Source organism: Carassius carassius, chromosome 5 (assembly GCF_963082965.1).
Source record: "Carassius carassius chromosome 5, fCarCar2.1, whole genome shotgun sequence".
NCBI lineage: Eukaryota > Metazoa > Chordata > Actinopteri > Cypriniformes > Cyprinidae > Carassius > Carassius carassius.
The window spans coordinates 21,519,475-21,546,061 of NC_081759.1; the positions used below are offsets into that span (position 1 = coordinate 21,519,475).

At 38.5% G+C, this 26,587-nt stretch overlaps 2 protein-coding genes across 4 annotated transcripts in view; both read right to left on the reverse strand.

Annotated features, from left to right (window-relative positions):
- arsk (arylsulfatase family, member K) overlaps positions 1 to 26,587 on the reverse strand; it is a 52,583-nt gene that overhangs the window by 15,491 nt on the left and 10,505 nt on the right. The window lies entirely within an intron of this gene.
- The window catches only part of cert1a (ceramide transporter 1a), a 29,294-nt gene continuing 3,559 nt past the window's right edge, over positions 853 to 26,587 (reverse strand). The window contains exons 3-18 of one of the 3 annotated variants that reach the window (XM_059550139.1): positions 21,831 to 21,947; positions 15,547 to 15,654; positions 14,633 to 14,789; positions 9,427 to 9,492; positions 8,776 to 8,933; positions 6,040 to 6,132; positions 5,862 to 5,948; positions 4,698 to 4,787; positions 4,316 to 4,393; positions 4,107 to 4,202; positions 3,237 to 3,369; positions 3,076 to 3,146; positions 2,860 to 2,988; positions 2,573 to 2,702; positions 1,175 to 1,312; positions 853 to 1,083 (exon numbers count right to left, since the gene is read on the reverse strand). In XM_059550139.1, coding sequence (XP_059406122.1) covers positions 1,185 to 1,312; positions 2,573 to 2,702; positions 2,860 to 2,988; positions 3,076 to 3,146; positions 3,237 to 3,369; positions 4,107 to 4,202; positions 4,316 to 4,393; positions 4,698 to 4,787; positions 5,862 to 5,948; positions 6,040 to 6,132; positions 8,776 to 8,933; positions 9,427 to 9,492; positions 14,633 to 14,789; positions 15,547 to 15,654; positions 21,831 to 21,947 — 1,641 coding nt within the window. In that variant the 3' untranslated portion in view covers positions 853 to 1,083; positions 1,175 to 1,184. Of the gene's footprint in view, positions 1,084 to 1,174; positions 1,313 to 2,572; positions 2,703 to 2,859; positions 2,989 to 3,075; positions 3,147 to 3,236; positions 3,370 to 4,106; positions 4,203 to 4,315; positions 4,394 to 4,697; positions 4,788 to 5,861; positions 5,949 to 6,039; positions 6,133 to 8,775; positions 8,934 to 9,426; positions 9,493 to 14,632; positions 14,790 to 15,546; positions 15,655 to 17,507; positions 17,987 to 21,830; positions 21,948 to 26,587 lie in introns of those variants that run through there. The other 2 variants (XM_059550141.1, XM_059550140.1) reach the window with 2 other exon arrangements.

Here is a 26,587-nt window from a genome sequence, read left to right on the forward strand (position 1 = left end):
GGGTGAGAAAATGTTTAAAGAATTGTCATTTTTGGATGAACTATCCCTTTAAGACTAGTGAAATTAGAAATGTCCTTGATTCATTACCTCCTCCATATAGTGAATCAGACCACAGACAGTTATATTAAACTGTGAAATGTCATTTACAATTCCCTCTCTTTCAGAGGCATAGATGGCACAACTGCAGTAATTCTCCATAGATTTTGTAGATGGAAGCCCAAAAATGGAACCAGAAATGGAATGACGTTGTTTAAATTGCTGTTATAGGGCCCAAAAAGGCATGCGTGTAATAAAGTGCCACCTATCTGCAGAAGTTATTAGTTTTGAAACTTCTGGAAATTAAAACAAAACAAACTTAAAAACAAGAAACAAAATAACATAAAAGAGAAAAGAAAGGCAATTATGGTCTATTAAGTCACTAACAACTTTTCACAGGCTTACCAAAAAACCCTATACTTTGACTACTGTCTTATACAAGCAGTTTCCAATAAATGCACACTTTGCCTAAAGCCACATTTGTGAATTACAAGAATCTAAATTTGTAATGCATTCACATGTAAATAATCTTATACATTTAGATTAACTAACTGTACAAAAGATCTTAAGACTTGATCTTGATCATCGGGGCTAGAAAGGGTCTTCTTAAGAGAAATGGCCTCCTGGACAAGGTCAGTGAAAATAGCTCACGTACAGCTGAGATTATGCTGGGATTAGATCAAGGAATCAAGTTTACAGTATATGATCTCATCAAGACCATTGTCAGACCTCAAACTATGATCAAATATTTACAAAAATGTAAAACACTTTACAAAACCAGAGCCACAGCTCATTTAGGGAAAAGCAAGTAAGGCCTTTTAAAGATGAACAGGCTGTGTTGGTTTTTCTAGTGTGTTTGTACTGTTCAAAGGTGTTTTCACAGACTTTGGTGTACCGCTGTTGTTCAGTCTGTATGAAAACGGTTTGACAAGGTTTCTGAAGAGTGTCAAGAGTACTTTGGCTGAGCAGCTCTTTGTTGTGAGTGATGTGTATAAGGCGTTACTTCATTGGAGTCGGAAAGCAAACTGGAAATGTAGATTGAACAACCTGAAAGAAGAGAAAAGCAGATTTTGAATAAACGTGCAATGCGATTTAATTTATAGGTGGAAATGGTCACTTTGTTTAAAGTGTGACTTACCCGGTGTTGATCAAAAGAGAATAGCCTCACCGCTGCTCTTCTCTTGAGCATACGAGGTGAAGCGTTTGAGGAATTTGGGGTATTCTCTCTTGGCTATTGCTCGTAAGACTGATGCAGGGGCCCAACCACCAGGATTTACTTTAGGATTATATGAACACAGCATTAATGTGATGGAGAATATAACATGTATATAATAAATAAAGATTGCAATCCAAGCTGTGATGTTCTCAGTGTGCAAATGATATATGATTTTCACAGTTGACCCCAAAATATATATAACAGGAAACTGAAAATAGAACATTTTTATTACAAAATAATGAAAGTCATGCTTTGTCAATGTACCTACTGACTGATGATAACAAAAAATGCTCCAGTGCCAAACTGTTGTTATGTTTAACTCCTCAGGACAACATGGTAATTGGGAATACATGGGTGCTTTTTTAGGGTCAAGTACTAATCTAACTTTTGTGGTCATTGAAAAATGTAAACTGTTTAAAATATATACAAGTGAAGTGAAGTGAAGTGAAGTGAAGTGACATTCGGCCAAGTATGGTGACCCATACTCAGAATTTGTGCTCTGCGTTTAACCCATCCGAAGTGCACACACACAGAGCAGTGAACACACACACACACTGTGAGCACACACCCGGAGCAGTGGGCAGCCATTTATGCTGCGGCGCCCGGGGAGCAGTTGGGGGTTCGATGCCTTGCTCAAGGGCACCTCAGTCGTGGTATTGAGGGTGGAGAGAGAACTGTACATGCACTCCCCCCACCCACAATTCCTGCCGGCCCGGGACTTGAACCCACAACCCTTCGATTGGGAGTCCGATTCTCTAACCACCAGGCCACGACTTCCCCCGTTTGATATTATAGCAAACATTTTGCCCCAGTTTGATATTATAGCAAACATTTTGCTATAATATATTTTAAAGTATACTACTGTTTAAAAGTTTGTAATTGGCTTTTGAACAGTTATATTACGGTTACAAAATGTTACATTTTGAAATATTGCTACAATTTTCAATGAACTGTTTTCTAATTTTAATATATTTTACAATGTAATCTGTTCCTGTGATGGCAAAGCTGAATTTTCAGCAGTCATTACTCCAGTCTTCAGAGTCACATGATTTTTCAAAAATCATTCTAATATGCTGATTTGATGCTTAAAAAAGATGCCTAATTATTATCTCTTTGTTTTTCAGGATTCATTGATGAATAATAAGTTGAAAAGTTTTTTTTTATTTTTTTATCTTTACTATAATTTTGATCAATTAAATTCCTCCTTGCTGAATAAAAGTTGACTTCAGAAAAACAAACCTTACTGAACCCAAACTTTGCATGTACTTTTAAACCTTTAGTTTTTCATTTTTTTGGAGACCAAACACCCCCAAGACTTACCATTGGCCACATATGTGATTTTACAGAGGATGTTGTCTCTGGTGATCTCTTTGTCTCCCTCTGGTGGGCTGATTAAAGTTTGACAGATCATGGCTACATTGATATTGGCACGAATGCATCTAGCAGAGGGCTGGAGAAAACAGTTTTGGGAAAAAAGAAGAAGAAAAAAAATCTGGTTACTGATGCACAGCCTACTGTATACTGTTATTGTTGAATAATGTGGGTATATGATATCAAACTGCATGAAGAAATTTTTCACAAGATAATTCTGCAGTCCTGGTACTTACTGGATAGCTGTCATGATCCACTGAGAAGTTGCACACCAGCCACGTGTCTGGATCATTCTCATTGGTGGAGAGAATTTTACGGATAACTGATACATAAAGCACATCTCTCTGGGAAGCAGGCCATACCCTCTGCAACACAGCAGTGAAAAAAAAACCCTGAAATCTAATGATCACCCATGATGCAATAATGAATGTGTTACAGTGGAAGTGTTCTACCTTGTGTGTCTGATGAATGATAACTGCTTTATCTGAGAGTGTCTCAACCACTTGAAAGCTTTCAACAGTTGCTGTAAAATAAAAAATAAATAAGATGAGCCTATTCTCATTGTCACAATATAAGATTAGAAGTTCAAAATGATGCACTGAAGTGATCATACTCTCCCAGTCGTTCCGAAAAGCTGTGTCCCAAAAGTAGTGGCAGACCTCGTGACCTGTAACCCCTTTGACGGCATGAGTAGCTTTGAGAGGATCAAGAACGATGCCATTTTCCTCCACCTCTCTCCTGTACACCTGCGGAAACAATTGCTCTAACATATTAATTTCTGAGTGAGCATCAATAATGACAGAACTGCAAAAAGACCAAACGATGGCAACCTCCAGTGGAAAAGAGAACAATAAAGGGTTAAAAGGGTAGTTAGTTTACTGAAAAATGCAAATATCCCAAACTCTAACCAAAGGAAGATTGGTGTCAAGGTTCTTTTGCATATTCTTCTGTTTTGTGACTAAACTACCCACCCACACACAACTGTTTAGTTTTTGTTTTGTTTTTTACAATAAAAGATAATAATTACAATAATTAAATACAAAACTCCAGCAAGGATGCATTAAATTGATCAAAAAGTGACAGTACAGACATTCATAATGTAACTAAACACTTCTGAGAATTCAGCTTTGCTATCAGTTATAAATAAAATGTATTACACAAATTTCACATTATTACTGTTTTCACAGTTTTTTTAACACATAAATTGCAGCCTTGGTGAGCATGAGACTTTTTAAAATGGTTTCATTATAAAAACAAAACCCTAACCAACCCCAAATGTGTGTATGGTAATGTATAAAGATAAACATAGACAAAGACATACTTACATGAAAAAAATTATAAATAAAAAAACTAATAATTAGATATAAAGCCTCATTTACCTTTATATATATTTTTCCCTTTGATATGGAAACCAGCTTCCATAGAAACAGCTCAAAGTGTAAAATGATAAATAAAAATCTACTGCCTTTTATTTGCATCTCACCTTCATATCCCCTTCTTCAACAACCAGCTCCCAGTTAGCATCTCCACCCACATCCTGTAGAGAATAAGTCATGTGGCTCTGCACCATCTCCTCAACCTGTGAACAAAACAAGTAGAAAGTGTTATATACTAAAGTAAACAAGCAAAAAATGTGTTAGAACAATTGCATGCCTGCAGTTCATCCGAACTAGTGTGGTGTCATATCTCTACCTGAGCACTGAACCTGTGCACGTCATCGGAGGCACTTATAAGGTCAACGGAGGACAAGGAGGAAGTATGACTGCGAGGCTGAACCCAAGAAACAGAGAGCCAGAGCGGAAACAGGGCCAAGGGAAAGAGAAGGAAATCAAAATCTCATCATAACCCAGAGAATTCAGAGCAGACCGCCACTGCAAATCACACTTCAGCAGAAGGGACTGGAAGAACAAAGGGCAGCTTCGCAAATATAAAAGCCCCAAAGACTTCACCTAGCAGATCCACCATCAGCAATGACAGAATTGCATAATCAGTCATGAGGAAGATGATGTGCTTTAATAATGTGAGTGTGTAGGAGTGCGTGCTTGTGTGGGTGAGCTAGAGTGGTCTGACTTACCTTAGTCAAGTATTTCTGAGTGCTGATGGAGGAATAGGTGTCTGGAGGGAGGGAGATCTGTCGAGATGCCCTGCTCCTTTCTGCCTGCGACTGCAAAACATGACAGCAACTTGTATATGAAATTTAATTGAATTAGCTGTAAATATGCTTTGGATATAGTTCTTGACTGTTGGATCCCAATGAATAATGAACTCTGGGTCATGCATTATATTTCAGTCATGTGTGGACAGCGGTCCATCTGCTTATCCACAAAAGTCAATGAGGTCTACATTCATTATCAGCTCTGGTTCCAGCTAGTGGTCAGCTTATATATCAACAAGAATGAACAGACATTTTTCAATCATCACATTTGTAGATAATATTGATTTTAACATCAAACCAGACTTTGAACAATATAGAGTGTGTTCTTAAGCATATTTACAACCATAACAATAACTAATGATACCTAATTTAGCACCAAACCAACGGATGTTAAATGTTCTGTTAATGTTCTGTTCAGTTATGTCTACTGCCACTTTAAATGCTCAAGCTCTTTAAAGTGAGCTGGATTCTGATTGACCTTCAATGTTTTTATCATCATTCAACTGGAAAAAATGTAATGTAATTTTCAAGATGCTGCTCCTCTGGGTTGTAATTGTTATCGCTGTGGTGTGAACCTCACTATTCTCACAGAATCAGAATGATTCATAAAACAATACAGTTATGGTTAACTTCCTGTTCTTTATGGTGGTCAAAAATAAATGACTATGGACTTAAAATGACTACAACTCAGTTTTAATGTGCTGGTTTTTTTATCATTTTTTTTTTTGTATGTGTGAACCAAAAAATTGTGGACTTGGCTAAATTTGTTTAGAGGGCCTTAAAAGTGACAACAGCAACAGTGCCACAGTTCAATATCATGTTTGCTAACCGCTAGGCCACTCTGACTGCTTTGGTTTTCCCAGGTTTTCCGCATAACTGCAAGCACAAACATAATCCTTCTGTATCTATTTACTCTTCAAAAGTCATGATGATGTAATCAAACAGTCGATTTCATGGAAATATAGCCATTGTAACTAATAGAATGGCTGTACAAATGTATAACAAATCCATATCACATGTCAGAGTACCAGTACTTCAAACTGAAGCAAAAGTGATAAATTGAAATAAAGGCTGGATCATTACTTGCTCTTCGATCTGGTCATGCTTATCCAATGCAGCTTCCACAGCATCGAAGAACTCCTCTTCATTGATCAGACTGTTTGGTCCTTCCTGCACAAATAGAGTTTCTCAGTCTGGAATGGAGGGTGTGTGTTGAAACAAAGATGTAAAGGACAGTGTGAATTAAAGGCTGTGGACCCACTTCATAGTCTGGTCCTCCATAATGAGGCTTCTTCTTCAGCTCCGTCAGTGCAGCTTTATAGGCATCTTCAGCACGTCTTCTCCTTTCAATTTCCTTATGAATGATAGAAGAATGTTACTCATACTATATCCAGTATACATCAAACTTTCAGCAGTCCTCACCGTCAGATGATCCTTCAGAAATCATTCTAATATGTTAATTTAATACGCAAAGCAGCATTTAACATTTTTCTTTTTTTATTGAAAACAGTTGTGCTGCTTAATATTTTAAACCGATTTGCTGCCTAGTTTCTTTAAATCTTTTAGACTGGGGAAGATGTTTAGAGTGCAAATTGCTAGCTTCCAAACAAAGCTTGCTTACAAACTAATCCAAGAAACGCCCGATTAGGATCCAAAAAAAGAATCCGGAGCAGACCAATGAACTCTGACAGCTCCACTTGCAGTTACATGCTTAAGCTTAAGCAAACATGCCCATTTAAAATTGTCAATCCCACTACAGATGCCATTGAAGATACCACTGTGACTTGCCTCTTTGGAAGGTCATTCATCCAACAAAGGGTGGAGCCCATCTCACCCGCTCTCTAGACTAGCTTGAAGAGAAAACAGGCTTGAATAGCTTACAGAAAGCAAACCTCCAAAATAACTCAAACCTTCTTCAAATAACTCAACTGAAGCAGAACCTTCAGATACAACATCAAACCTTAACTAAAATGTAGTTGTTCAGTTGGCAAACTGAGCAGCTTTGGGTGTTGTAGACAAGCAATTGTTGCGTCATGTATCTTGCATTATAAATAAGATGAAACTGACAAGGTGTGGTTTAGCTTTAAGCACTGAAACACCTCTCCGCATATGTCACGAGAGACATTTACTGACAACACCCGGCTTATATGATAGGTGATAACAAATGTCAAAAGGTGGTAACCTGACTCTATTAAACTTCGCAATGGAAGAGTTTCTATGAAAATTTAAATGCATACAGTTCCACAGCAGATATGGATGACTAAAACATTTCCAGATGACCCACTTTGGCACTTAAAACAGAAAGTGGGAGCAAATAACCAGTTAACTGAACAAAGCATGTCAAACCTACAGAGTAGAAGCTGCTGTGCGTACACAGAGGAATCCAGTTTTCATTAGCCCTCTGAAGAGACCCGGCCACCCAGTTCTGCCACGGCTTCAGCGCTGAAGCACTGTACACTGTAGTCATCCTCTACAATCCAGTTGCTAACATCACAACACACATTCCTCAGAAATGTGGAATTCTGGTTACTTTGGAAAAAGCTTTATTCTGCTCAGTGGTCCATCAAGTCCTGTTGAATAACTGTAAACACTCTGTAAAATCACACCCGTCCAGATTCTCTGTGGCAGCTGGAATTTAAGAAGCTGCTTCTTGGCTCATGATAATATACCGGGGCTGGACTGTAGACGGAAAAACTGGTCGAGCAAGTGCAAGCAAAAGCTTTACACTAAGATGCTAATGAATTGTGGACTTGGAGATGTGCTCTCACATAAAGTGGTGCTGAATGTGATGAATGCAAGGCTCCCGGAAACTACAGTAGATGCTCTTTTGTTTTAATGGTGTGTCTTTGTGACTCATCCAGTAATTAAGGTGTTATGTGGGAAGTGTATGGTTACGTTAATAGTGCCCAGATTAAGCTTGTGAAAGAAAGAAAAAAAGAATAATAATAATTCCCAGAGCTACTTGATGCTGAATACTTTATTTGCATCGAAATGCACCCAGTAGTTTCAATATGACAAATGTGTTTCCTGTAAAATTTCCTTTAAAACCACAATGATAAGGGATATTGAATTCTGTCATAATTTACTAATTCTCATATTGTTTCCAATCCGTATGATTTTTATTTCTTCCTTTTTTTCTTTCTTGTTTTTTTTTTAAAGGAGATAGTCCGAAGACTGTTTATGCTATTGTTTTCTATAATACATTAAACCGAGGTCTGTTACTTACACAAAGCTACAGTAAGGATTCAGAGGCCTTGAAATATAAACACAAGAGTAGTATGGACTACTTCGTCGTGGAACTTGACCATCTGTGGTTTATTTGCATAGCAACATCTATGGCTGTTTTCATGGCAAAATCAATGTACTTTAAAAAGAAACAAATAGTAATACCAAGTCATATCAATAGAATTATACATTTATTTCATGATTTAAATAAAAACATTTGAGATTATTGTGGATTAAATAATAATAAGAAAACAGAAAACAGATTAACAGAGTGGTACAATTCCATTTGCCATTTTAAACAGTTCCTGGTAACTTATGCTTTGATATATTAGAAAGAGCAATGTTAAAATAAACTACCATTTAAAAGTTTGGGATCAGTAACGGTTTTTTATGGTCACCTAAGGCTGCATTTATTTGATAAAAATATAGTAAACGGTAATATTGTGAATATTATTAGAATTTAAAATTACTGTGTTCGGTTTTAATATATTTTAAAATGTAATTTATTTCTCTGACTGACAGCAATGCTTAATTTTCAGCAGACATAACTCAAGAAATCATTCTTATACAATGATTTGATGCTTAATAAATATTTCATATGAATATAAAAGCTGCCTGATATTTTTATTGTAACTTATTTAAAATAAGAATGCATGAATTTGATCTAATGTATCAATTTCTCTCAAAAAACAAATCTTACAATCTTCAAAATATACATTTTTGTGTTAACAGGGTGGTTTTTTTTGTTTGTTTGTTTACAGCTGCACACTACCTTATCAAGTCGTCTTTGCCAGCTCTCTTCTCTTTTGACCAAAATGTCGATGCAGTGGGACAGTGTGGACAGGATTCCTGCTGTTGTAGCTTTAAACGTGATGGCTTCACCTTTGAAATCGATGCCTAAGGAACCTTTGAGGCTGTCCACAGAGAATACTGAGGGAAATCAAGTAAAATGAGTATCACATAGAAGAAGTATTTAAACTTCTGAAGGAACTTCAGTTGCTTAGTTAAATCTGTATTAGTGTCTTATCAATTATCAAAGGATAATGAAATAAGCCATTTACTTACAACAAATCACAGACATAATGGAATATTTCCACCATTATTTGGGTAAAAAGTACTTAGTCTTTAAATTAATTAAAAAAATTTTTTTTACATTTTTATTTTTTTTTATTTTTAAATTTTAAATTGATGCTAGCACTAATTGTATGTGTTTAAGTTTTTATATAAATACAATTTATGATGATTAATTACTATGTCTTCATTACTCTGTATTACTATATACTAGATGTATACAAGATAACAAAAACTACTTTGGTTGAGAATAAAACTGCATTCAGAAAGGATCACAAGCAATTGATCTACAATTGCTGTACTAGGCAAAAATAGGATTATAACAAAGCTGTACACATATCAAAAACCTCACATTTCTCTTTACTGCTGTTGTTGTTGTTTAGCAGATAATCTCCATCTGGCCGTGAGGTTGGAAAATCTTCCTCATCAGATGCTGCAAAAAAAGGTTTACATAAAAACTTTCATGCATTGAAAAGTAAAAAAGATAGGAACAAAGATCGATTTTATTATAGTTATTTTTAAAGATTTCAATGTACTCTCATTAAAAAAAGAACTAATATTGTTTATTAGTTCTAATGAATAAGTTTTTGCTAAAAACGAATCAAATTGTTTATAAATTTCTGCACAGGAGAGACAGGGTTGTTGTTTTAGAAAAGAAAAAAAAGGAATATAAATATCGGTATCAGTCATAATTATTTGGAAACCATCGGCATTTCGGATATCGGCAAACATCTAATATCATGCATCCCAGCTTTTATTCACATGAAAACGGTGTTCAACACACAACATAGACAACATCAAATATGGTTCAAGTTCCCTTTCAAAGGAACTTCGAACTGCGTCCTCTAGGGGGTGCTATGGGGAACACCTCGTCGTGACCTGTGTCTGAAGCATACATTGAAAAAACACCAACAAGTTGGCCGGTGACAGCCTCTGACGTCACTACCTCGACGTCACGACTATAAACAGGCACCGGGAGAACACGTCATTCTCTTCTTCGTCTTCACTGACTGTTCTGTTTGAAGTGTGCATCTGAAAGAACTGGTAAGAGCGATCTTTCTCTGTCTATCAGCGACTACTAGCAAGCGTTTAGACAATGTGAGCATCTGTGTCTGCGTTATTTGACACCCGATAACACACACGATCTTTGCGTCATTTGTTTGGGTGAAGAGCATGCACGCGATGTCGTTGAGGAGGCAATCTGCGTTCATTGTGAGCATTTTTTCAATGAAAAAGCTCCTCTTTCGTTCGTCTTGTTTTCCAAGAAAAAAAAAAGGGAAAAAAGGCAGCCATCTGCTTCCCGCGGTTCAGGACCCGCCGCTTCTGAGGCACGGAGGAGAATGAGTTTGTGAGAATACAGGTGGATCTGTCTGAAGGTTTAGAGAGGGACTTTCCCTTTCGCGTTGTTAATGGTGGCGGACGAGATAGAGCCTCGGGAGGATGGTGTTATATCTTTAAAACTATCTGATACTGAGGTTAGTGCTCTGCTGGGTTTTTACCCAGGAAAAGCAGGAGATATTTGAGGATGGTGAAGAAGCTGAGTCTGAGCATCCCTTCTGAATTCTCCTGCCCTGCATATGTAGAGCTGTTGGAGGTTATGGATCATGCTACGGCAAAGTTGGACTTGCCATGAAAGTGCGCTAACAAGGTGACGCCGTGAGGCCGCCTTGATAAGTGTTATCTTTCTGACCATAGCCCTCCAGCTCAGGTGAGCCTTCCATTTCTCCCTGATCTCCATACAAAGATCAAAAAGAAATGAAAGAGGCCGTTTTCTTCCCACATCCATCGGTTTCGGCATAAGAGTTGTGCGAAAACGGCTATGAGAGGAGACATCCTCTCTTAATCTCTCTCCTTGCCATCTAAGCCCCTTCAAGAAATAGATATTGCTTAAATGGCAAGGTATACGCAGCAGAAGGTCAGGCTGTGGCTTTATTACACATGATGGTAGTGCTTCAAGCTTATCAGACTGATCTGCTAAGAGACCTGGATAGAGGCAAGGGCCTTTATCCAATCATGTAGCCGAGCTGCGCCACACCACAGATCTCTCTTCATGCTACCAAGCAGGCCGCCTCTGCCATGGGCAGGACTATGGCGGCCATGGTGGTGGTGGAGAGACATCTGTAGATGAACCTGGCAGACATCGAGAAGAAAGAAAAGGCTTTCTTCTCGATTCTCAGGTTTCGTCTTCTCAACTTTTCAGTATTTCCTTTGAGACGGTGATCGAGAAGTTCAGGGAGATGAAGGCGCGCTCCGCTGCTTTCAGATCCTTTGTTTCACGAAGGTCCAGGTCTAAGTCCAAACAACATAGGGGTCATGGCCTGTCTCGATCTGAGGATTTAAAGACGGGCACAGAAGGCTAGTGTCATGACTTGCGCTCCTCCCCCACCTGCGGGCATGTGTAAGAGGACTCGTGTGTCACAAGGAGGTAAGCAGAACCTAAGGGATGTGATCCAGACGAGGCAGCGTTCTCGTCTGAATCAGACCGATACCAAGGTATTTACTCATTCCCTTTAGGGATTTTTAACTCCTGCTTTTATCTTCCCCTTCCTAATTCCCCTGTAACCACCAGCTCTCCAACTGATCGAGGTTAGGTGGAAACCTCTCGCATAACTCTCCTATACTGGACCTATAATGTTTTTGGCTGGTTCTATGTTCATAGCAACTATCCTACTGTTGGTCCGGACTAAAAGGAGGTGGCCCTTGAGCGGGGCTCCAGCGCAGGAGGGTGGGTGAGTATGTAACTCTTTCTGTATATACTTGTGTATTAAATTGCTGGTGGTTATGCGTCTACTAATAAACTCTGTGAGTTTCCTTTGCAGTGCTCAATTACAGTGTTTACTAAACACTTGTCAGAACCAGCCATACATCTTCATTTTCCGGTATTTGGTGGCTGAGATCACAGGTTTCTGCGGGAAATGCCTTCGATCATCAGGCCTGGAACATCACTGCAGGGAATTTCATGGATGTCCGGCCAGGTCACCCTGAGGGGTATCTTGGCCGCTTAGTTGTGCTGTCGCATCCAGCGGGAAGTGGAGGTGGCAGTTACAGAAGTTTTCTTGAATATGCTGCCTCAGGTGATGCTCCCCTTAGCCAGAGATTTGTCAAATTTGAGCTTGCCTCTCCCTTGTGGTTCAGCGCCTCTGCAATGCTTAGGAACCTTTAGGTACACACGCTAAGCTCCGTGTACTTTCTGAAAACCACATGGTGGTTAGTGTGCACGTGAACACTTTGTGCACTTTATAAAAGCCTGTACAGTAAGGGTTATGCGCTCCGTCTCGTTCCCTTTCTTGAGATGATTAGATCTTGGTTCCTTGGACTCCATTCAGCCAGTGTGTATTTGTTTATACACTTCGCATCGCTTCCTACAACATGAGGGGCTATTTGGCATTCTCGAGGTAGTTTAGCAGCACTCCCCTTTTCCAAGAAGGGTTGCCTATGAGCGCGCTACTCTGAATTTGGAGTTCTCCTTTCATATGTTGAGATGCACCATTCCATCTATGAACTGCTCTATCAGAGTGCCACGAAAGCCCCTCCTTAAAACAGTATTTGAAAATCCATGCTATGGTAAGTGTGCACGTGAAGTCTTTGCACACTTTTTGAAATCCACACTGTGGTAAGTTCGCATGCTAGTATTCTGCGTTCTTTCTAAAATCCTATATGGTGAGGGCTTCACGTGGTTTCTTTGTGCCCTTTCTTAAGTTGGTAAAAGCCCCGTCCATCTTGGGCGCCACTTCACCTATGTATCATTGGATACCTATCTAACCAGGGTGTTGCTACTAGGGATCTGTTGAGACAGCTCCTTCAGCAAGCTTATGCGAAAGCAAGCGGTAGCCCCTGTGTGACAGGCAAGACTAAGTAGAAAATGCTAGGTTCTTAGCCGTATCCCTTTGAAGGAATCTTTCCTGATTCCAAGCCTTCACCTCTACCCCGGGCCGAGGCCCTAACAATTAAGTTGGGTATGTAGCTTAGGCCTTTGGCCGTAAGGGGTACTGTCACAGACAGCCGTCTAAACGTCCCAGGGGCAACTCACATGGAAATGGTAGAGTTGGTACTTGGTATTCGCCCTGATTCTGGTCTGCACTCCACTCAGCACGGCGGCGTGGATATACTGTTCCCCATAGCGCCAATGACGTGTTCTCCCGTTGCCTCTGTATAGTCGTGCTGGGAGTGATGTCAGAGGCTGTCGCCGGCCAACTCGTTTGTGTTTCTTCAATGTAAGCTTCAGACATGGGTCACGACGAGGTGTTCCCCATAACGCCCCCTAGAGGACACATTATCTCGTTCCCTACTCAGGGAACCATGGTTACATTTATAACCAGAGATGTTTTTTGGCTTTTAGTAAGAATATACTATTCTTATGGCAGGGGTTTTCAACTCTGGCCCTCGAGATCTACTTTCCGGCAGAGTTCAGCTCCAACCCTAATTAATATATAATCTAAAGGGGTAATCTATTAGACTGTGGCTGTAATGAAGCTGAAAAATGTAGCTTTACTGAGCTCAATGGCTCTGACCCAAGATGTAAAATGCTATTAACTATTTAAAAAGGGGGTAGGGCTGCTTAATGTCCCATCCCGTATTCCTGTTCCAACTAAAATTACGTCAACACACAGAATAAAGCTGCATGTTTCAAGGCATTTCAGTGGACATTTAAGAGGAGCTCAATTGTGCTTGCTCGACAAATGAGAACAAACCTCATTCACTGATACTTGTGAATCAAGCAAGCACTACTGAGCTTCCCTTTAACATATGTGATAATGTGTCAAAGCTTTGTTGCACAGACTTTCATTGGTGGGACAGAAATCTCATAAGTTTCATTAAAAGTATCTTTACTTGTGTTTCAAAGATGAATGAAAGTCTAAGGCTTTGGAACAATTTTCACAATATAAAATAACACTACTTTAAAAATGGTAAGTTTTCTCCTGCCTGAAGCCAAATTGGTCCCGCCATCAGAAAAAACTAAGGCCTGGTTCACACCGGACACCGAAACGACACAGAAGCGGCGTGGAACGGAAAATCACGCACGGTCCGGCGCCTGCCTGTTCACACCAGATGCGTATTCTCCGCGGCGGTCGACAAGCGCTTGCTCAGTTGTTGTTTATTCAGAGCACATCATGGGTAATAAGTGAATAACCTCATAAAATGAATACACCATGTTTCTGTAACCAAGAAGTTATGAAGTTAACCATGTGCGTGCATGTGTGTGTTTTTTTTTTTTTCATCTTTCTAGTCTGTTTAGATACACAAATATGATCGCATTTGTAACTCGCGGTATTTTAATTTGAAAATTGCTTATATTTTGAGAATTGAACGGATTGTCTCGTGTTTCTTGGTGTGACTTCCTGCCGTAATTGACACGGATTGCTCGCGGCTCGCGCAAAAAATAGACCAGACGCCGAAACTGGCGCTTCACAGTGCGGGCCGGTTGCGACGCGGCGCGGCGCTCCGCGTCTGGTGTGAACGACACCATAGGTTAACATGGGCGCCGAAAGGAAGCGGCCTCCGTTCCGCGCCGCTTCCGCGTCGCTTCGCCGTCCGGTGTGAACCAGGCCTAATGTAACTAAATTCTATTTCCTCACCTTTGTCCCTGTGGAGCTCATCTTTACTGTCAATATCTGCGCAGTTGTCAAAATACTTCTGCAGTGTGTCAACCTGTCTGCAGAGAATGTCCCTGAAGGTCTCCATCTCCGCTAGCTTTTCCTGCAGACTGTATCCCTTCTGTTCAACAGTTTGTAAAATAACATTCAAATGTTATAAAAACAGAAATGACGTCTCCCACAACAAGAAATTTAGACAAGACACGGCCTTAAAAATGTAGATACCAAAGGAAAAGGATATTGAGATATTGTTAATCCTTCTTAGTTATACTTCTGAGCTACAGACATGCAAACTTAAAAAAAAAAAAAACTCATAGGCCTGGTTTCATAGACAGGGCTTAGCCTAAACCAGGATTAGGCCATAGTTCAATTAGGACATTTAAGTAATTTTTATAAACATGCCTTAGAAAAAAACATTACTGGTGTGCATATTGAGACAAAACAAAGGCATTGATATATTTTAAGATCAATCAGTACAAGTTTCTTTCATTTGAAACAACTCAGACTTGCATTTTAGTCTAGGACTAGGCTTAAGTCTTGTCTGTGAAACCGGGGGATAGTGCCTAATCTCTGTGCAAAAATAAAATAATGATGCTGCCGTCTTTATAAAGTAATTTTTGCTCATCCCTGTAATTTGACTATAAATCTTGGGTGAAAATTGCCATTTAGACCTCCCTCTAAAAAAAACTGTGGATTACGCAGCAACTATATATCCATGATATCTAATATTTTGGCTCTGTCATTCATTTATGTATTTCTTTCACCTGAATAGAAATGATATAAATCTAAACTTTGAGCTGGGGACCTTTGGTTGAGTTGACACAGAATGACCCAATAGTGTTTGAGCTCTGGATCTGAAGGCTGAGGCTGAGACTTACCTTGAAGGAGGATGCGGAGGTGGTGGAGAGGCCGCTGGCAGCAGAGGTGAGGGACAGTAGGGAGCCATGGCGGCGTAAACTGCTCTCAGACCCATAGCCTGACTCAGCCTGCACTCAAAATACAGCACAAAGAAAAAGAGCCAGTTAGGTAACTTTACACCTGTTCAAAAATAAAAATTCAATTGAACCATTGGACAGTTGGTGTCATGGTTGAAGCAGTACAGAGAGAACTGTCAGAACTGAACATTTATTAATCTTGCAAAGAAATAAAGTGGCTGGTAGGTGAAATGGATAAGTTTGCTGGTTCTAAAAATGAATTAAATATATATTTTTTTTACAAACCAAAGCTGGATCAATGTCACATCTAATTTTTCAATTAATACTGAATTACAAATTAGTTACCCACTAGAGGATACTGGGCACAATATACTCTACAAATCAAAGGTTAAGGGTCATTAAAGGGGTCATATAAAGTTGCTTAAAAGAACATTATTTTGTGTATTTGGTGTAATGCAATGTGTTTATGCGGTTTAAGTTTTAAAAAACACATTCGTTTCCATATAATGTACATTATTGTTTCTCCTCTATGCCCCACCTTTCTGAAACACTGCAATTTTACAAGGCTCATCGTTCTGAAAAAGCGAGGTGTGCTGTGATTGGCCAGCTATCCAGTGTGTTGTGATTGGCCAAATGCCTCAAGCGTGTGACGGAAATGTTACGCCATTAACATACTATGCCGTCTCCCAGGCCAGCAGCACGAGACTCGTGCACACCCCATCATCGGTTCTCTTTTAGCAGTTATGTCAATGTACTGTTAGGAGCAACTGAATAACTCGGGATATTGGTTTATCATTGGATTAGTGCTTACTGGAGACTCGGACAGTTTTAAACAATTCAGTTTGATTTGGTGAACTGGTTTGACTGGTTCACTAAGAAAATTTTGTTAAATAGAAAGATTTGTTTGTGATCCAGATATCAGACGAGACAAACCAATAAAACCCATTACAAACAAAGGCATTTGTTGCATCCAGACAGGACATAATTATGATTATAATGACTCACTGAACGATTGTCTTTTTATCAACTAACATTAACACAGATTATTAAATGTATTGTTCCATGTTCGTTTGTATACTGTGCACAAGGTTTATGTGCATAGTCCAAGTCTGGTAACATCATGACCCCTTTAAAGAATCTAGATATAAACAAAGTGTGTGTCGTAGTTGTGCATCATTCTCAGAAAAGGAAAGTTTTGAATATTATTTTGAAGTTTTGATATTATTTAATGCTGTTCTTTTGAACTTTCTATTTATCAAAAAAAATCCTGAAAAAAGCATCACTGTTATAAGCTGCAATATAATACATATTTATCAGCAAAAATTAAATGTTATTCAGATGCTGGAATTGAAAATGGCAGCTGACAATTCAACTTTCCCACCAAAGGAATAAATTACATTTGAAAATATATTAAAACAGAAGATAAATATCGTGAGCTGTAATGGTATTTCACAAAAATTCTGTTTTACTCTATGGTTGATCAATTAAATGCAGCCTTGTAGAGCATAATAGACTTATTTCAAAAACATAAAAAAATTGTACCTGACTGAAGATGCCTTTGTTACAGTCCTTCCATGAGTACACTGTAAAACTGTTGACACTTAGCTCATTGAAGATTTAATTTTATGAAGTGCTTGAATTAATTGCCAGTGACAGATTGGACAGGTTGTTAAATGCAGCTCCAATGGAGCATCCATAAAAATAAAATAAAAAAAGCCACAAAAACATAAAAAAGAAAAGAAAAAGAAAAACATGAATAACCTGCTTCAGTCCTGCTTCATCCCAATCAGTGAATGATGGAAACAATTACTGTAACTGAAACCACCAGCAAAGATGTCAGTGGTGATGAAAACATGAATGATGACCTGAATGAATGGTTAAAATGCTAATGTGCAAAAGCCCACCATTCGCCCATTCCAGCAGCCAAAGCAGGACAATGCACTGCTGCAGGCCTGAGTGCTTGACTCCAGCATGACCACCGCTCTTTCCAGACACTCCCAAAAGTGCTCACTCTCTGGACCGTCCCAGAATTCCCAGTACTTTCTCCAAACACCACACTCCGGACACTTGACGAATTCCCAGTTCTCTTCCTGGACACTCCCAGAACTCGATTTCACAAGCACATGGTCGAGCGGGAATAAACAAGGAGACAAGTTTCTTTCCGTTCTCAGCTTTAAAGCAGCAGTGAAGCCATTAGCATCGGAAATGTTGTGAAGAAATTATGTGAGGTGGGTTTCTGAGGCAGTATAAAGCCAGAGGAATTGTGGGTGGGTCTGCAAAGCATGTGGAGGGGAGAGAGAGAGAGAGAGATGGCAAACCATACAGACACTGAAACTCCCAGAGCTGCCGAACATGCTACACTCACCGTACTGCAATAAGGTCAATATAAATCATCCAGAACCTCTGCCGCATCTAATCAAGCAGTGTGTAAGTGAATGTGAGAGCGTGTGCGTTTAAGGAGTCTAAAAGAGCGTTAAATCAGATTCTTCTGGGCGTGTGCTCTTGTCTCCGTCTTGTGCCATGCTCCTCAGCTCAGCGCTCATCTTAAAATGGACCGATGCATTCATGAACCTCACCAACACCATTGAGTTCCTGATCCAATCAAGCCCTTTATTTTGGTTCAGAAGTCTTCTTGCAGCGCAGAGCTTTCCAAGCTGCCTCTTCAGATGACTGAATATACTCATGCATTATTCATGCAGCTGGACGACTGGGAGCAAAAAAAAAGCCCATCCACCCCAGCCTGCATCACCCACGCACGCGTACACATAAGAGCTCACCTCAGCAAACGAAGAGTCGCGATAAGCAACACTGACCTGAGCACCAGCAGCCTCTCTACTGCACTCTTCTGTTGAGGGATTGGTGATTCAAATAACATTTTTAGATTTGAAGCCGTACCCAGCAGAAACAAGAGGAGGCAGGTCGAAACAACAGATTCAACTATCATGCAGAAATTCAAATCTTTGACACACTAATTCTCTGTAGACCTCTTGGTAACATGAGGTTTGTGTAAATGTACAATTATATTTCATAAAGAATTTTTGTTTTATATATTTCTTATTGTCATTTCTGTTGCAGGAAGAAGTGTTAACCATAAAACCGGAAATAATTTCCATACAATAAAAGAGAACAGGAACTGGGATAGTTAAGCTCCAAAAATAAAGTAAATGAGCGAACCATAAAAGTGACCCATACAAGTTATCCATTACTAGCTATAAAGCTATATAGATATACAACGATAAAATGCAAGCTGTTAATAACTTAAAATGCTCACTAGCACAATGTGTCCAAGTCTGAAAATGTCAATGACAGCAGGAGATACTCAAGCAAATAACATTTTGGTTTGATCCTTTATGAATATAGTACACCATTCATATGGACCGCTTTTTGATAGTTTCATAGTGTTTTTCTGTTGTTTTTTTGGAGCTTGGCAGCCACAGTGTCCAAAGCCTTTCTTATTCTATGGTAAAGCGCAAAACGTACATCTGCCTAGTAACTTACAATTTGTGTGTAACCAAAGAAAGAAAAACATATGTTTAGAAAAAGAATTTGAATAAATTATGTCTCCTTTCATTTTCATTTTTGGGTGAAGATTCTATCATTTAAAAATACCAGCAAGGTTCCCTTTTAAATTAAAAAACAATTTTATAAGTCACATGATGAAACTGCAATAGCACTCTTCACCAGAAGATGGTAGAAGTGGCCATGAGTGTAATTTGTCTGCTGCATTTGTCTTCTTAGATTACAATGTTCCCAACACGATTCACATTAATGTACCCAATTCACATTAATGTACCCACTGAAGGACTTTTAGCAACCAAACTCAATGTTGAGTCATCATGATTCCACAGAGCTTCAGTTTATGGCTTTATGACCTTCAAAAGAATCAAAGAGCTTTACATTGTCTGTCTCAGTCCAATGACAGACAACAAACACAACACACACACACACACACTGATACTTTTCTTAAGAAATGTATGTGAACTAGCTGCTTAAACAGCCAAACTCTCCCACTCACAGTCAGAAAAAAAATTCTACACACAACAACCCTTTCCTCAATCCAAACACCAGCTGTGTAGAAACAGCTCCACTCCTTTTATTGAGTTCAGCTCTACTCGCACATGTAAGAGTCATACAGATCAGCACATTCCTCAGGACCCTCCCTTTGTAAATCTCTCTCAAGATATGATACGTCACTGTAAACCACTGCCAGACTTCACTTGCACAATATATCTCTCGCTTCTCCAGAGCTTTTTTAGGACATAGTTCCCTGCTACACATAAGATAAAAAGCAGTATGTCAAACAGGTATTAAGAAATTGTTTAGCATAATAATTTGATATGATGTAAATATCAAGCATAATGTCATAAATTATTTACTTTTTATCTTAAATACAAGTGGGTGTTCACATTTTGACCATAATTTTTCACAAATATTGGGGTGGTTCACTGCGATTTCACTTTTTTTAACGTTAGTGTTTAATGTTGCTGTTTGAGCATAAACAATATCTGCAAAGTTACGAAGCTGAAAGTTCAATGCAAACGGAGATATCGTCTTTCAAAATTCTGGCAGTTTAATGCCTACAAAAATGGCTGGTAGGGACTACAACAAGTTACTTTCTGGGTTTGTGATGTAGCAAACCCAGATAAACCCTGTCCTCGGGAAAAGGCAGCAAAGGGTGCGAGGCCATGCAGTGCTTATTTAGAGAACAGGAAGAGAAAACTAGAGGTGCACGTAAAAATCTATTCATATATGAATCGCGATTCTGTCTTCTAATGATTCTAACGGGTTCACAAGTTTCAAAATCAATGTTCTAAAGCAGAGGTTCTTAATAAAGCGTCGCCCTGCTCTGCATGCATATCTCGCGCTCTCTCTCTCTCTCAGCTCAGCTTCAACAATTAACTGTTCCAATTATACACTTATTTTCACATAGCTATGAGAAGTAGGGCTGCACGATATTTTATTTTTCTGCGATATATATTGCGATATGAAATCTAATAAAAAATTTTCCTACAAACAAAAATGGGGTGAGCACACTAACATTCTCATTTCAAATGATTTAAACATCGACACCATCGTGTCAATTGATTAATATGCGCGAGGGAGAGAGAGCAAGACAGAGCATGCCGCTGAAGAGAGGGGCGGGACCTTTAGACATGCACCAGAAGCCACCAGAACCAGCGGTTTAGCCAATCACAACACACTGGGCTAGCTAACCAATCAGAGCCCATCACCTATTTCTGAGGGAGGGGCTTGATAAAAGAAGGAAATGATCAGCAAGTTTCTCAGAGAAGGGACAGCGCTCGTGTTGTTTGAAGATGGTGAGCGTACGGCCGGGGCTCGCGCTCGATCGCGCTCTCTCTCTCTCTCTCCCCCCCTCTGTCTCTCGCTCACACGCGCTCTCTCTCTCTCTCTCTGCCATGTTAAACTGACAGGACTTAAAATTTTAAAATTGCTGTGCAATTAATCCGCGAATCACATTCGTCAAGGGCCGGGGAGCAGCTGGCCCGTACAGTTAATGAATAACGGATCAACTATGACAGCCTTCATCGCACATTTTTTCTTCATTACCATATCAGAAATGTTATATCACCTTGAAAATCTTTATTATATGACCAAAAAATTATCAAAATTAATTATAATTCAGAAGTAAAAACATGCCAAGTCGAGGTGTATCCAAGTCACTGTGTGTGTGTATTGCAGATTTTTTTATTAATAAATTAATAGATAGGCCAAATTATGAGCATCATGTCACATTATCATTTATATTTTTATTGGATAACTTTTTCTTTCTAATTTACACAAGATAAAGGGATATATTTTTTATTTATTTTTTATTTTTTGAGTTTCTTGGGAATATATGCCATAACTTGTGTAGAAAATACAATCTATGAAAGAAGAAGAAGATAAAAAAAAAAAAAAAAAAAAACCAACCCTACACACCTGGATACGTAAAAAACATACTCATCAACAACAAATTATACTATGAAAAGTACACAAATTCAGTCTGATTTCTCTCACTCTGGCTCAATGTACTTTCAAATAACAGCACAAGGAAATGATAGCAATAAAAAAAATGTATGCTGGACACATTCCCTTCCTAGCTTCAACAAAAGAAATAAAACACCCAATCAGGTTCTGCCACCCAAACTTGATCACTCACGATCAGAAAGACACTGGAGTCGAGCTGCAGTTTTATCTAAAGACTTTGCTGCTTCTAACGGACTCACCTTGTGAAGTTCAACGGTATCGATCCACTGCTGCCGGAGCAAAGGATGTTCAGCCCTCAGGTACCAGATGCTGTCATTCACACTGATGTCAAAACGGCATTCATCAAACTCATGAGGCTGAAAGAAAGAGAACATCAAAAACAAGAACAGATCATAATGAACATGCTGGAAAATGGAAAAGGTTTTATGAGCCATGTATGTTTATTCAAATCTGTTGTTTGGAGCACTTTTTCCTGCAGTTCCTGATAAACAACATAGATTTGCGTCACTGAAAATCTCAAAACATGTACAGATGGCAGATAACAGTATAACAAAACCTGCAAACCACATACACAAACTAGGGGAAGCCACCAGCTATCTATAAACCAGCTATTTTAAGCAGTAGCTACACAAATGATCCATAGTTTGGAACTTGCATATTTACCAAAACACAGTTTTATCAGATTCTCTAACTCAAACTCTCTAGAGCCAACACTTGTCCAATGTTTCACTCATGTTTATGCTTATAACTTTTGAACCGTAAGGCACAGAAGGAAATTTCTCTTTTCCTCTGAATTAGGGATGTCAACGATTAATTGTAGAGCCCGACCGATATATCGGCCGGCCGATATTATCGGCCGATATAAGCTAATTGCATTTAAATCGGCATCGGCATTTATAACGGCCGATGAAACATGAGAAACAGAGTCTCATGCTTCACTCATGTTATGAGTGTTGCATAGTGTGCCCACCAGAGGGAGCTCTGCAGCTCCAGAGTTAACAACAGCGCCAGAAGTCCACTACAGAAGAAAGCGATCAACTGTTTTGACGGTGAGTCTGTCGTTCGTCATGTGAAATGATTGTAGATTTAGTTCATACCCTGTATATAAAAACTGTGTGGTAGTTCTAGCTAACGGTCCTATCATTATCACTTCTAAATATTCTGTAACATCACTTACAGTCGCTAATGCATTGCTATATTAGATTAGCCACAAAGCTAATACCATGTTTATCAGTGGAAGAGCGCGAACGTTAATAGGAGATCAAACTATAACGTTAGCGTTTAACTTATTCTTATTCTATTGCGGTGTGTTTCCCACATAATGACCGCGTAATTGGGCCTTTCACACAGTACGCGGTATGCACGGCGCTTGCCGCTGGGCTCAGCGTTGCCCTTCAGATACAACGCGATTTGCGCTGCGCTATGGCATAGGCGGAGTTTTAAAAACGTTTAGCGGGAGCTCTTTCATAGTCTGTTTCTCCTCCTTTCGGTCAGCAGCAAACATGTATCTGTCCCGTTGTAAGAAGCGAGCGATAGCGCTAGTCCTGCTGATGAGAATTAAGAGAGAAGCAAGGAAGAAGAGGCTACCCTCAGGTCCAGAGAACAATTTGGTGAATTCAGGCTGGTTACGTTACTCTAACGCTAATAGCTTCCTTTTTAGCAGGCCCCTTAAATGCTTGCTATTAACTTGTTTGAAGGTGGTTCTTCTCAAAATTGACAGCAGTGTGTTCATGACACTAACGTTAACCATTCAACTTCGAATTGATTCCGTAATCTTCCGGTAATAGTAGGCAAGACGATGTTCTGTGAGAGCAAATATAGTGTAGTTACAGTAACAGTAGGTGCGTCAGAAATGATTAAACCAGAGGGGACATGTAAATAAATGTGAGCTGAACAAGCGCTTTTTTTTTTTTTACATATTGTTTCAAAGCAGCTTTACAGACATAACAGGAAAATGTTGAAATAATATTGTTAAATATATAAGTAGGTAATACCTATTGCTTGACAAATAAAAAAATATATATATATTTCTCATTTTTGCCTATGTAGGAGATCCCTGTTTATTATTATTATAATTCTAATGATGACATGAGTAATGATACAAAAAGGTGAATGCTGTAGCAGCAAAGTGTGGGACTACTTCTGCAAATACTTTAACTTTAGTATTATAATTTATTTACAGTACACACACAGACTGTTAAAACCAGCTTCAACTGGAAGAAAGTAAAAGTGTTAAATGTTTAAAACCAGACTGTTTTTTGATCATTAAAAAATATATACTTTTGATGTGCAATTGTTTATTCATTGAGACCGTAATCTAAGGCTTTTTTTAACATAATCCCTTCTGGAAAATGGTTTATACAGCCCACATACATAGAACAGGCAGATATTTTGCTATTGAATGTTGTGTAAGTGCAGTTTATAGGAAATGGGTCTAATATCCAGATTATTTTTAAAATCAAAATATCGGCTTATAAATCGGCTCTTTTCGAGTTAATATCGGCATCGGCCCCCAAAAATCCATATCGGTCGGGCTCTAATTAATTGATGATCGATTAATTGTCGATAAGAGATGCAATCAATTAAAGCTATCGATGGTCAGTTAACCCATTTAATGTTGGGCTGCGTGCAGCTCATGTTCAAAAGACGTGCGAGTGGCTGTGATTGACGATGACGGTATATAAATGCATCATCGTTCATGATTTACAAATTAAGCTTTTAATGTGATTTAAACTTTAAAAGTACATTAAAATAGAAACAACACAAAGTTTTTCAACATTGAACGCAATAGAAATGTAGTAACTAAGTAATTTCCCCACATAATTGTTTCATATCGTGCGCTTTGCAGGGCTGCGGGACACAGGACAGATATTCTATTCAATCCTACAACTTGTAAATTCGTTATATGACTTATTAATTTGTGGAAACTGCTCAATTTTCATTAATTTTGTTCCTTAAAATAACCCATGATTTAACTGAATTGAGCGAACAAATTAATAAATCTTTTTATTCTTAATTCATGAAAAAATGGGATGCTTTAAGGAAAATGAATAGGCTATGTAAGTAACAGGCCTAAGATAAAAATAACAATTTGTTTGCAAAAAAAAAAAAAAAAACGAAATATATCTGACTTAAATAATTAAGATAACGGATTTAAAACAGAAGTGTGTTGTGAAGTTGCATAAAAAAGTTCACAGAAAGGAAAGGTTGACAAAGAGCATTCTGTTTGTTTGCTTTATTTTACAAGTGCACAAATCTTCTGTTTTTATCGTGAGTGTGCACAAATAAAAGTAAAAACTTTTGTGGATTATTTATTACTCCAAAAAAGTTTCTTCTTTTTAATGTCTCAGCTGTTCGATCACGCTGACACCTTGCGCACACTCATCCCACATATTCTAGCAATTCAAACTTACATCGCAGTCTGTTCATTATCAAAATAAATGTAATGCACTGTATGCCACTACCGGGATGCAAAAATAAAAAATCTGATATGGAACAGGATCCAGCAGGTTCAAACTAAGTACTGGTCATAATACATAATACTAAAAATGTTTGATGTGATCAGCAGCACCGATGGAAGCGGTTCTTTGACAGCCACAGTTACTTTTGAGATAATTTTATGGCAGCGGCTATTTGCACTAAGTGTAAATAGCAATTAGATGCTATTTACACCAAGTGAAAATAGCATATTTTCTTAGCAATGGATGCTATTTACACTAAGTGCAAATAGCTATAGATTCAATTTACACTATGCTAAAATTTGACTACTTATTGCAAATAGTGGCATTTATGTGCATCTCAGTATTGTAGTACATTGTAAAACGGTATACAATATTAACTTATTGAGTGTAAATTGTAATTTTAAATCAAATTATTAAATGAATGCCACCTTATTGTGACAATAAAGCCATCCCTTACACCTATCCTAACCCTTCCCAATATTTTATTTTAAACTTTTTATTATATTCTTCATTTTCATTAAAAATAAATGCTTTTCCGATGTGATTTGAAATTTGAAAAGAGAAAAAAAGTTTCAATCATGTCAATATGAGTATGTTTTACCATCTGCGCCACTGGATGTGATGATTGTTAGTTGTTGTTTGCAGTGTTGACTAGCCGAATCACACGTTGGTGGGCGGAGTTAGTGTACATGGCTTCAGCCAACAAGGAGGGCTATTTGCACTTAGTGTAAATAGAAACTCCATAATTTTATTTTAAATGCCATAATGTCAGTTGAATCATTGCAATTGTGTTTAAAAACACAAACAATGAGAAACCGACAACATAGATACCAAATATGCCTTTGTTGGCCAAACGTTTTTTCGAACTCCCCCTTGACTGTTGATCCGATTTTCATCAAAATTGAATCAGATCATCTTCTGACTGTGCTGACAGAAATGAGTTTGATGAAATTATGAATTTCGTACTGACAGACAAAACCATTTTTGTATAGTGCCACGACAAATTTGAGACATAATGCCAGATTTTGTCTGAGGCTGTATCTCTGCAAAGCTTTGACATATTGACACCAAACTTTGTGTGTGCCATTGTCACCTCAAACAGAACACACCACATCGATTTAATAACAGTGTCACCAATTGGTCAAAAGTGATAAGTCATTAAATTATATTACCAAAAGTTGTGTTTATGATTTTTCAGTCATTTTGCTTCACGATTAATTGAAATGGAATCGAAATCGTGATTTGACAGAAGCTGTGATTTTCATGTGTATATTTCAAAGAAGCACGGTTCTGTGATCAGCAGTAAATATACATCCGAAGGCCAGCAGGCGCTCTCACGCTGAAAATCCAAATATACCCCAAAGAACTCACTGCAGCTGAATAAACAGAAGATTTAACTGCTTTCATTGATTCAGTGTGATTAATAAACACATGACTACCACAATATATGGTTTGTCTGAGTTCTTCTTCTTCTTATTTTATATTAATAAAGTATATTTATAATGCAGTGCCATTATCACCGCTTAGAATACTAT